Source organism: Saprolegnia diclina (genome assembly GCF_000281045.1).
Source record: "Saprolegnia diclina VS20 unplaced genomic scaffold supercont1.49, whole genome shotgun sequence".
NCBI lineage: Eukaryota > Oomycota > Saprolegniomycetes > Saprolegniales > Saprolegniaceae > Saprolegnia > Saprolegnia diclina.
This window is the reverse complement of record NW_008246116.1, coordinates 38,439-48,579: the sequence shown is the minus strand read 5'-3', so window position 1 is coordinate 48,579 and position 10,141 is coordinate 38,439. Positions and strand designations below refer to the sequence as shown.

Genomic DNA, 10,141 nt, shown 5'->3' with positions numbered 1-10,141 from the left:
TTGACGAGAAGCGAGATGTTTTGGATCTCCTGCTGCGGAATGCGGAACTGCGAGAGCTCGGCGTCGAAGCGAATGTCGTTGGCGACCCGCGTGTTACCCGTTTGGTTGGTCGTCTCGCCCGACCGGAGGCGCATCGAGTGAAGGTTCCCGGACCCGTTGGTCGTGTTGCCAGCGCTCGTGTACACGTCCCCCTTGGGCGTCTTCTTGCGCAAGCACACAAAGAGGACAGCAGCGACCAAGAGAATGCCGACAACGCACCCAATTATGACGTACGTTGTGCTGTTGCTGTCGCTCGAGGGCGGAAGCGTCGTCGGTGGTGGAGTAAAGCAGACGGCAGAGGCGGCTGTGATGTTGGCATCGTTGCGCAGCGCCTCGACCGTGTCCATGACCTCGCAAATCGCGCGGAAGGCCTTGACCTCGATGGCATAGTTCTTGCACTGGTAGCAAAGACCGAGTTCCCCCGGTTTCGTCGAGAGGCACTGCGAGCGAATGGTCCGGATCTGCGTCGCCTTGTTGACGCATTCGGGCGCGCAATGCTTCCCAGGCGTGAAGTATACGTTGCTGCCCGCTGCTGGTGTGCACGTCGACAGAACGCTGTGCGCGACTTCCATGGCCGAGATACACGCCGGCGTCTTGCAGTACAAAGGGCTGGAGAGCATAGTGTCGATGCCGCCCGTCACGTTGCTGCACGCTTCGAAGAAGGGCTTGTACTTGGTCGTGTAAGTGACCCTGACGCTGGCGTCGCAGGCCGGGAGCGTCGCATCATCGCTTTGGCCGGCGACGAGGCCGGCGATGGCCAGGAGGGCGATGTCGACGATGCGCATGCTGCAGTCGAAAGCAAAGTAGACAGCACGAGCGGTTGTCGCAACGTCCACAATCAAACAACATCACCCACGCGGCGAAGCTCGAAGTTCAACTTTGCTGTCCCTGGCTTTGCGCGCGGCCGTCCTTTCTGAGCCGTGTCCACCAAGTGCACAGAGAGGCATGGACGACGAGTGGTGCAGTACAGTTATTAAAAAGGCTAGCCATCTCCAACTACTGGAGCATCTTGTGCAAGCGGTACGACAGCTGCACGGCCGACGGACGGTCGTTGTCGTGGAACGAGAGACACTCGCGGGCGAGCGCGAGGAGCTCCGACGGCATCGACTCGGTGAACGACGGCTGCAGCGCGCCTTCGCTGACCATCATGGCCAGGCGCGCGTTCGAGAAGCCGTTCTCCTTGGACTTGCCGAGCATGTCGGCGTACGGCACCTGGAGCGTGTCGAGCTCGGCCATGAGCACGCCAAAGCTGTAGATGTCGGCCTTCTCCGTGTAGCGCCCGCCCGTGAGCACCTACTTCGGCTTAGCAACCGTAACCCTAGCACCGCGCGTCGTACCTCGGGCGCGATCCACGCGATCGTGCCAATGTTGGACGTCATCGACTCTTCCAGGCTCGTGACGCGCGAGATGCCAAAGTCACTGAGCTTGGCCTCCCAAGTTTCACTCAAGAGCACGTTCTTGGACTTGAGATCGCGGTGGATGACGGTCGGCTGGAACGAGTGCAGGTACACAAGCGCGTCGGCCGTATCCGCAGCAATCGATGTCTTGGTCGCTGGAAAGACGCCGTCCGAGTACCACTGAAGAAGGCGCGAGCCCTCGGGCTTCTTGCGTTCCTTGCGAATGAGGCCCGTCACGTCGCCATTTGACATGAACTCGGAGAGAACCGCGAGGTCCTGGAGCGTCGACCACGAGATACCAACAAACTTGACGATCTTGGGGTGTTCGAGGCGCGCGCAGAGGCGAATCTCATTCATAAAGTCCTAGGGGAGGTCATCACGATGCGTTGCTGCACGGCCAAGCGTACCTGGATGGCCGACGAGTCCTTGGCCTTGGACGGCAGCAGCTGCTTCATGGCCACGTCCTGCTTGCCAAAGGTCGCGTGGAAGACGACGCCGTACCCGCCCTTGACGAGAAGCGAGATGTTTTGGATCTCCTGCTGCGGAATGCGGAACTGCGAGAGCTCGGCGTCGAAGCGAATGTCGTTGGCGACCCGCGTGTTCATGTGGTGCGCACTCGACGATGGGTTGCCCGAGGTGCCGCCGCCGTTCGACGAGTTGTTGCCCGAGTTGATCAAGTGGCGGTTCGAGCCATTCGCGCGGTACGACTGCCCGTTGCTACTGTACACGTCACCCCGCGGCTTCTTGGTGCGAAGACAGGCAAAGACGACAGCACCCAGAAGCACGACGCCTGCGATGCACCCGATCACGATATACGTCGTGTTGTTGCTGTCGGACGACGCGGCCACCGGTGCCGTCGTCGGGTTAGTTTGCGCGTCGCAGATCTTGACCATGCCGAGCACATCGACATCCTGGCGGATGGCCGCGGCCGAGTCCTGGATCTGGCACGTCCCAACGACGGATGAAACGGACGCCAAGTACTTCTTGCACGTGTAGCAGAGACCGTACGTCGCCGACGTGATCCCAACGCACTGTTTCCGAAGGAGCCTCCACGCCGTGATCGACTCGACGCACGCCGGGTCGCAGAACTTGCCTGGCACGACAGAAGTTGGCGGCGTGCACTTGGATAAAATAGCACCGGCGGCTGTCGACAGCGACTGGCACGACGTTGACGCGCAGAAGAGCTCAGGATTGGAGATGATGTTGGCCGGATTCGACGTCTGGTTCACTGCGGCGAGGCACGGGGCGACCAGGGCCTTGTAGGGCTCGAGTAAGGTCGCATTGTCAGCGCTAGTGCACGCAGGAAGCGCGACATCGGTCTGCCCGGCAGCGTGGCCGGCAGCCAATGCCACGAGCAGTAGGAAGCGGCGGGCCATCGGAAGAGGAGTGGTTTTGCACTGGGCTTGGCAGAGGTAGACATGCGGTGCTTGTAATGCTACGAGTCGAAGTTGGTGGTTTCGATCGAAGATCGAATTGGCGACTGATTCTCAAAACAGTCTCCTCGCACGCTATATTTTGACGTTGGAGCCCGACGTGAGACTGTGCTGAGACGTCTGCGTTCACGTCCAAGCGGACTGGGCTTCTGTGCACAAAGCGTCTATCGGTTGTTGAGCAAGTGTGTTGCTTTAGCACAGCGCCTGGTAGCACTAGTACTATGCTGAGACTCGAAATTCGCTTGGATGGAGGCCGGTGCAATAAAAGAGTGTTACGGACTGCATTACACTGGACGTCCTCTCGGCACTCCTCGAGAAGCATTCTTCGTTCCTGTTGACACCGGCAAGCTATGAGGTGCCTCTTACCAGAAGGCTCCTTTGGCGTACCAGGAGCCGCCAACAAGCCTATACGTGCTTATGCTTGACCGCATCAAGATACTTTGGTACATCGCTGCACTCAATCAACTTTGTAGCTACACCTTGGATGATGGGCACGCGTCTTCGATTCATGTACACTGTACACAGACTCGGCATTGCTGTTAGCGGTTAAAGGTTCTTGACAATCGTGTGGATCTTGTACGAGAGCGTCATGGCCGCGGGGCGCTCGGCCGGGTCGAAAGCCAAGCACTCCTGCGCGAGGTCGTGGATGGCCTCGGGGATGCGGTCGCTGAACGCAGGGCGAAGCGTGCCCTCGCTCACCATCATGGCGATACGCGCGTTCGAGAACTGAGCGTCCTTGGACTTGCCCGACATGTTGGAGTACGGCACTTCGCACGTGTCTAGCTCCGAGAGGAGCACGCCAAAGCTGTAAATGTCGGCCTTCTCCGTGTAGCGGCCGCCCGTCAAGACCTAAGGGACTAGAATTAGAAACCCTAACTCGATGTTAAGCGACCGTACCTCGGGTGCGATCCACGCGACCGTGCCAATGTTGGACGTCATCGACTCCTCGACCGTCGTGACGCGCGAGATACCAAAGTCGCTGAGCTTGGCGGTCCAGTCGTCGCCAAGAAGCACGTTCTTGGACTTGAGATCGCGGTGGATGATCGTCGGCTGGAACGAGTGCAAGTACACGAGCGCGTCGGCAATGTCGGCCGCAATCGCGCCCTTGGTCGTCGAGCACTCGCGGCTGCAGCCCGAGTTCCAGTGGAGAAGGCGGTGGCCCTCGGATTTCTTGACGTCTTTCTTGAGGAGCGTGCTCACGTCGCCTACGGTGGACGATAGTGAGCGCAGGTCCCGGAATGGATCATGCATTACCGCGCGACATGAACTCGGAGAGGACCGCGAGGTCGTGGAGCGTCGACCACGAGATACCAATAAACTTGACGATCTTGGGGTGCTCAAGGCGGGCGCAGAGGCGAATTTCGTTCATGAATTCCTGCAACTAGAGTCAGAAACAGTGAAAAAGACGAAGAAATGTACCTGGATCGCGTTGTGGTCCTTGGCCTTGGACGGCAAAAGCTGCTTCATGGCGACCTCGTCCTTGCCAAACGACGCGTGAAAGACGACGCCGTACCCGCCCTTGACCAGCAGGGACACGTTTTGGATTTCATTTTGAGGAATCCGGAACTGCGAGAGCTCCTCGTCGAAGCGAATATCGTTGGCGACGCGGAAGCCGTCGGGGTTGCCAAAGTTGTCGAGGGCCGTCATACCGCCGGCCTCGGTCTCATTGATGTAGTCAAACTTGTGCTTGGCCGCGTCGTTCTTGGCCTTGAGCTTGTAGATAACGGCTGCGAGAATCGCAAGGACGGCGCAGGCAATGCCGATGATCACATACATCGTGCTGCCGTTGCCCGAGTCGGCGACCGTGTCGGTCGGGAGCGGCGCCTGCGTGCAAATTAGCATGCCCTGCGACACCTTGGAGTCGCGCTCGATGAAGAAGGACATGCCTGTCGGCGACTGCCCGCAGCTGGAGACCATGTCGGACTGGAACGACGTCGAGTTAAGCTTCCGGCACCCGCGGCAGTTGTCGGCGCTCATGAGCTTGAGCGGCAGCGTTTGGCAATCGCCGACTGCCTTGACGAACGTTGCGACCAGCGTCTTGCAAGTCGCGTCGCAAATCTTCGGGAGGAGAAGGCCCGTGTTGGTTATCGGGCACGAGGGCACGATGGTCGCGGCGAGGTTCGTGATCTGCGAGCACGCGGGCGTCGAGCAGTAGGCGTCGATCGTCGTGAGGCGGCAGTTGGCGAGCGTTGGTGTCTTGGTTGCGTTCGAGAGGTCGGCGTACTGCTCATAGAGGGCCGAGCAGTTGGGCGTCGTCTGAGCGGTCGTGGCGGCGACGGCCATCGCGAGGAGCATAACGCCACGCTGCATCATGGGTTGGGCAGAAACAAGTCTGCTGACACGCTGGCTCTGGCCGCAACCAACTTCGAACTTCGATATTACAATCCCACGTGGCGATTCGTTGAATTGCGGCGGGTCGTCACCACGGCCAATGTTGCTCGGTTGTTGCGCAGCATGTAATGAGATGCACACGATCGACGTACCGTTCGTTGCTCGGGTTGTGAGAATGACAACGACCCAGTTTGCACTTTCGCTAACGATCCTTTGGTCTCGCAATCTCGGCTGCTTCGTGGACGACGAAGCTGTGACGAAGGCCACAACGTCCACAATGCAAGCATGTGTCTTTGGCAATGTTTGTGTGCATTTGTCTCGCACACGTCGACTGCCCGGCTTCTATCGCAACGCTGTCCAAACTCGTCGCCCGCGCTGGTATGAGTACAAATTCTCTCGGTGCTTGTTCGTCATGATATACTCTAGCGCTGGCCGTTCCGAGGCGTGAGCTCCATGGATGAACTGGTCTGCGCAGTCGCATTCGCATGTTCGCACAATGGTGCGAGCGGCAACCGGTAACGCAAGGAGGTGGGAAGACGTTCTCACAGAGCACTCACAGAGTGAGTACTGTGAGTACTATGTTTTGTGTACAGTACTTGGCGCCGAGCGCGTCACCGTTGTTTGGATCCATCTGCTCGTCTCGAACGGGCCTTTCCAGGGTCTCCTTTACATATTATTCGACATTTCATTCTATTTAAATGCCTTATCCTCGTGGTGGGACTATCGCAAGTGCGCAATAATAATATTCTGATTTTCACGCGTTGCCGCGTTTTGACAGACGAGTGTTGCGATCAACTCGGAGCATTTCGGCTCGGCCATGGCAGCGTGCAATGACACGCTAGCGGCCTTCTGGGTCGACCGCCGCGCCTGCCTCCTCTCAGGGAAGCCGGCGACGAATGCATCGACGTACTGCGCCGAGCCTGCGTGCGTTCGGCAACTCACGTCGCTGCAGGTCGCGCTACAAAACCAGTGCAGCGGCGTCGCCGACGCAGACATTCCCAAGGTACCAACCACCAATACTTATCGCTCTCTCAGGTCCATGCTAGGTACTCGGCGCCCGCCTAACGCCGTCGTTTTGCCTGCCTGCGTGCGTCGATGTCTTCAACACGCTTCAGGCCTCCCAGGCGGCCTGCACACGAAGCGGCACAAAGACCGTCTCGCAGTGCAGTGCTTGCACCACGTACAAGCTCACAGTGCCCAAGCTTCTGCAGGGCTGTCAATTCAACGCTTCGTCGGCAAATTTGCTGACGGCGATCGCCGGGGACAGCAGCGAGTGCGAAACCAGTGTCGCCAACGCGTCCGTTGACGGTACTCTGCGTCGAGTCAGTTTTTTTTGTGGTCTCTGACTGTACATGCGTAGGCACTGCCGCCAGCTCTGCGATTTACTGGGTCCTCGGTGTGCTCGTCACGTGCATTGTCATCGGCATGTGCGTCTATCGTCACTTGAAGCGCACGAATGTCGTCAAGAAGGACCTCAACTACTATCGCAAACAAGGGTACGCTGCACCGCGTGGCGCCACGTCATGACGAGAGCCCTAGGTCCCAGCCAAAAAAGAAGTTGCCTTCAAACCTCCAAAACCTCTTCCTCGACAACGACGTGCGGCTCGACCCGAACATGGTCGACTACATTTTTGAGCAAGACCAGCTCTCGCAGATCACACTCAAGTCCAAGGGTGCGCAAACGTTGGTGGGCACGTCATCAAATGACGTAGGTGGCTTTGGCCTTGTGTTCAGCGCGTACTTGCAGACGTCTGATGGGCCTATTCGTGTCGCGCTCAAGCAGCTTTTGCCCGAGAAGACGTCGGACATTGACCAACTCGAGTGCTTTATGAGTGAAATCCGACTCGCAGCGCGGCTCGACCACGCCAACATTGTGCGCTTCGTTGGCATCGCGTGGTCGTCGCTCCAGGTACTACCTAGATTTACAAACGAGACGATGCAGCTTAGTTAGGACCTCTCGATGATGACCGAGTTTATGGCGCGCGGCGACTTGCATCGCCTCCTTCGACACGAGCTCAAGCAACCCGCCGGCATGCGAACCCTGGCGTGGACTTCGGAGAATCGCTGCAATAAGCTTAGCATCGCCGCCAACGTCATCGACGCACTCGTCTATCTGCACTCGCTCTCGATCATCCATCGAGACCTCAAGGCCAAGAACGTCTTGCTCACCGAGGACTTTACAGCTCAAGTAACCGACTTTGGCGTCTCGCGAGAAAGCGACGAGGACGGAGACGCGATCATGACGGCGCGCGTCGGCACGTCGGCGTGGATCGCGCCCGAGATCCTCCGCGGCGAACTCTACACGGTGCAGGCCGACCTTTACTCGTTCGGCGTCCTTCTCGCTGAGCTCGACACGCTGCAGACGCCCTACAGCAACCCAGACCTGCAACCCGAAATCACGGGCCTCTCGTCGTCGCAGCTCGCGAGCAAAGTCGCCCAAGGCAAGATCCAGCCGGCCTTCACGAACGACGTGCCGCACGCCCTGCACCAAATCGCGCAGCGATGTCTCCAGTACAAGTACACGAAGCGCCCAACGGCGTCACAGATCTCGATGGAGATTCATGCACTGCTACTCAAAGATAATGCGCGTCTCTCGGGTCGGTGTCCGGTGTAATGTTTAAACTACTACAACCAAGTATCGTGGTGTCGCTTTCTGTCCGACGTGAACCCACTATTCTGCATTCTGTACTATAGCAGGTACTTCCCTATAGATATAGCTAAAACTTGGAGTGATCGCTTGGGTAGACCTAGCTGCGTCATGTAATGGCAAAGCGACAACATGTGGATTCTGCAGAGTTCTAAGCTAACAACGAAGCAATTTACTGCATCGGCCCTTGGGTTGCCCAACACACCGTTCACACATGCATATGACGACGTAAAACGTTGCAACCAACGATTTATAACTTAATTGGAGTGTTGTCAACACAAAAACAGACGATGTACATGTTGTCTATCTCGACGGTCGCATCGAGTCGGTCATGGTGTTGATCGTCGATCGCAGCCGGTACGAGAGCTCGATGGCTGTCGGGCGGTCGTTGGGGTGGAAGGAGAGGCACTGCTGAGCAAGTTCGAGCAGTGCCTCGGGGATGTGGCTCGTGAACGACGGCGTCAGCTTGCCTTCGCCGACGAGCATCGCAATAAACGCGTTGCTAAGCACCTTGGCTTTGGCTTTGACACGCGGGTGGTGCAAGTGGTTCTCGAGCTCTTGGTGATTGGATTGGATCTACACACACCGAGCGTCAACATCCGATACAGACATCTCAAAAGGCGTACGTAGTCGCGCGTGTGCTCAATGTACGGCACCTCGAGCGTGTCGAGCTCGGACATGAGCACGCCAAAGCTGTAAATGTCGGCTTGCTCCGTGTACCGGCCGCCCGTGAGGATTTCGGGAGCGATCCACGCGATCGTGCCGACGTTCATTGTCATGAGTTCGTCCTGGCTGGTCACACGACTGTAGCCAAAGTCGTTGAGCTGGGCGTTCCACGTAGCGCTGAGGAGCACGTTCTTGGACTTGAGGTCGCGATGGATGATCGTCGGCTGGAACGAGTGCAAGTACGAGAGCGCATCGGCAACGTCAGCGGCCAGTGTCATTTTGGACGTTCCAAGGCCTGTCATTTCGTGCTTGATGCGCTGCCGCTTGTGTTTGGGCGCCTTGAAGCTGCCATGGGCATTCGTGGTCGTCTGACCGTTGGTTGTCTGTGATGACATTCGCTCGAGAGACTTTTGGTGCGACAGCAACGGATTCTACCAACTGATGAGACCTACTAAAACGACGTGATGATACCCTTACATGCGCTTCCCACGAGGCAAGGAGCCGACGGTCGGCTATCGGGGTTCTGCGCTCAAACGCAAGAAATGTCGCGAGGTCTCCATGGGGCATAAACTCGGTGAGGAGCGAGAGGTCACTGAGACTTGGGCCTTCCGTCCACGCGAGGCCGATAAAGCGCACAATGTTGGGGTGCTCGAGCGTCGACGAGAGGCGAATCTCGCGCATAAAGTCCGTGACCGTCAAGAGAGAGCTGCACTGCGACGGCAGTAGTTGCTTGACGGCGATCTCCATCATATTGAAGACAGCGCGAAACACGACCGTGCCTGGACCCTTGGCCACCTATGAAAGCTCAGTCAAGTCTACTCGACTGCTGCAGAAAGGACGGACGAGGCGAAGGTTGAAAAGCTCGTGATGGGGGATACGCGTGTGAGCGAACGTCGGGTCAAAGCGCACGTCGTTGGCGAGTTGTACATGGGGCTCGACGTCCGACTGCAGCTCGTACTGCATCATCGCGCGCGTCTCCTGTATGCGCTGGGCTTCGCGCCGGAGCAGTTTGTCCCGGCGCTTGGCCTTGGCCTGCAGGTGGCACACGATGCTGATGAGGAGCACGAAGATGACGACACCGCCGCCGATGAGCAGCCCCATCGTCGTCGTCGAGAGCCCCTCATTCGGCGCCGCCGCCGTCGTCAGCGACTGTAGCGAGCGTCGCCGGGACATGGCACGTCGCGCAATTGGCCACATTGCACACACAATCGCGATCCGCGTCATTTAATACCAACCGCCTCATGAGTTTTATAGCTTGATGTTTGTATGTTCAGGATGGTGGTACAAAAAAAGACGCCGCCTGGTGGGTTTTAAATTGGCGCCGTTTGTTGAAGGTCGAAGGTAATAGCGAACTTCGAAGATGAGTAATGTTTATCTTCGGTTTGAAGGGACTCTATATTTTTCGACAGGTAATTTCGCATACAAGAACCCCATATGAGATGATTTAAATTGTATCGATCCCGATCAGCCAGCGACGTTGCGACTACGATCAGCTAACCGAAACGTTTTGACACGGTTAGGCTCGGGTGCCGACAATTCTGCATGCACTTGGTAGGAGGGAAGGCCGCGCTCAAAAGAGTATGATTGACAAGGCTCGGAGCTCGTGGACATGCGTATGCTTTGACCAA

General features: G+C 57.6%; 5 protein-coding genes across 5 annotated transcripts in view; 1 reads left to right on the top strand and 4 right to left on the bottom strand.

Annotated features, from left to right (window-relative positions):
* The window catches only part of SDRG_12349 (hypothetical protein), a gene marked incomplete at its 3' end in the record, with an annotated part of 1,802 nt that extends 904 nt beyond the window's left edge, over positions 1-898 (bottom strand). Inside the window, exon 1 of the mRNA XM_008618420.1 lies at positions 6-898. Coding sequence (XP_008616642.1) covers positions 6-824 — 819 coding nt within the window. The 5' untranslated portion in view covers positions 825-898. The remainder of the gene's footprint in view (positions 1-5) is intronic.
* Positions 899-985: 87 nt separating this feature from the next.
* Positions 986-2,844, bottom strand: SDRG_12348 (TKL protein kinase). Its single transcript, XM_008618419.1, has 3 exons — positions 1,844-2,844; positions 1,377-1,799; positions 986-1,332 (listed from the first exon to the last, which is right to left on the bottom strand). The coding sequence occupies exons 1-3, from the start codon at positions 2,810-2,812 to the stop codon at positions 1,036-1,038; spliced, it is 1,689 nt and encodes a 562-aa protein (XP_008616641.1). The 5' UTR covers positions 2,813-2,844; the 3' UTR covers positions 986-1,035.
* A 440-nt stretch (positions 2,845-3,284) lies between these two features.
* On the bottom strand, positions 3,285-5,192 carry SDRG_12347 (TKL protein kinase). The gene is made up of 4 exons (XM_008618418.1): positions 4,289-5,192; positions 4,124-4,244; positions 3,767-4,074; positions 3,285-3,718 (listed from the first exon to the last, which is right to left on the bottom strand). Exons 1-4 carry the CDS (start codon positions 5,180-5,182, stop codon positions 3,416-3,418), a joined length of 1,626 nt encoding a protein of 541 aa, XP_008616640.1. The 5' UTR covers positions 5,183-5,192; the 3' UTR covers positions 3,285-3,415.
* A 114-nt stretch (positions 5,193-5,306) lies between these two features.
* SDRG_12346 (TKL protein kinase) lies at positions 5,307-7,814 on the top strand (the record flags this gene model as incomplete). Its single annotated transcript, XM_008618417.1, has 7 exons — positions 5,307-5,578; positions 5,627-6,203; positions 6,247-6,508; positions 6,561-6,696; positions 6,740-6,873; positions 6,913-7,109; positions 7,152-7,814. The coding sequence occupies exons 2-7, from the start codon at positions 6,018-6,020 to the stop codon at positions 7,812-7,814; spliced, it is 1,578 nt and encodes a 525-aa protein (XP_008616639.1). The 5' UTR covers positions 5,307-5,578; positions 5,627-6,017.
* Positions 7,815-8,066: 252 nt separating this feature from the next.
* On the bottom strand, positions 8,067-9,706 carry SDRG_12345 (TKL protein kinase). Its single transcript, XM_008618416.1, has 4 exons — positions 9,357-9,706; positions 8,991-9,308; positions 8,474-8,944; positions 8,067-8,423 (listed from the first exon to the last, which is right to left on the bottom strand). The coding sequence occupies exons 1-4, from the start codon at positions 9,684-9,686 to the stop codon at positions 8,151-8,153; spliced, it is 1,392 nt and encodes a 463-aa protein (XP_008616638.1). The 5' UTR covers positions 9,687-9,706; the 3' UTR covers positions 8,067-8,150.
* Positions 9,707-10,141: the final 435 nt, after the last annotated feature.

What these genes read in the sequence shown, in the direction of transcription:
- SDRG_12348 (XM_008618419.1), bottom strand. Translation starts at nt 2,812, where the DNA reads ATGGCCCGCCGCTTCCTACTGCTCGTGGCATTGGCTGCCGGCCACGCT. An exon ending in AGGACTCGTCGGCCATCCAG is followed by an intron (nt 1,800 to 1,843) that starts GTACGCTTGGCC and finishes GACCTCCCCTAG; the next exon opens with GACTTTATGAATGAGATTCG. An exon ending in TCGCGTGGATCGCGCCCGAG is followed by an intron (nt 1,333 to 1,376) that starts GTACGACGCGCG and finishes AAGCCGAAGTAG; the next exon opens with GTGCTCACGGGCGGGCGCTA.
- SDRG_12347 (XM_008618418.1), bottom strand. Translation starts at nt 5,182, where the DNA reads ATGATGCAGCGTGGCGTTATGCTCCTCGCGATGGCCGTCGCCGCCACG. An exon ending in CTCCGAGTTCATGTCGCGCG is followed by an intron (nt 4,075 to 4,123) that starts GTAATGCATGAT and finishes CGTCCACCGTAG; the next exon opens with GCGACGTGAGCACGCTCCTC. An exon ending in TCGCGTGGATCGCACCCGAG is followed by an intron (nt 3,719 to 3,766) that starts GTACGGTCGCTT and finishes CTAGTCCCTTAG; the next exon opens with GTCTTGACGGGCGGCCGCTA.
- SDRG_12345 (XM_008618416.1), bottom strand. Translation starts at nt 9,686, where the DNA reads ATGTCCCGGCGACGCTCGCTACAGTCGCTGACGACGGCGGCGGCGCCG. An exon ending in AGCTTTTCAACCTTCGCCTC is followed by an intron (nt 9,309 to 9,356) that starts GTCCGTCCTTTC and finishes GAGCTTTCATAG; the next exon opens with GTGGCCAAGGGTCCAGGCAC. An exon ending in TTGCCTCGTGGGAAGCGCAT is followed by an intron (nt 8,945 to 8,990) that starts GTAAGGGTATCA and finishes ATCAGTTGGTAG; the next exon opens with AATCCGTTGCTGTCGCACCA.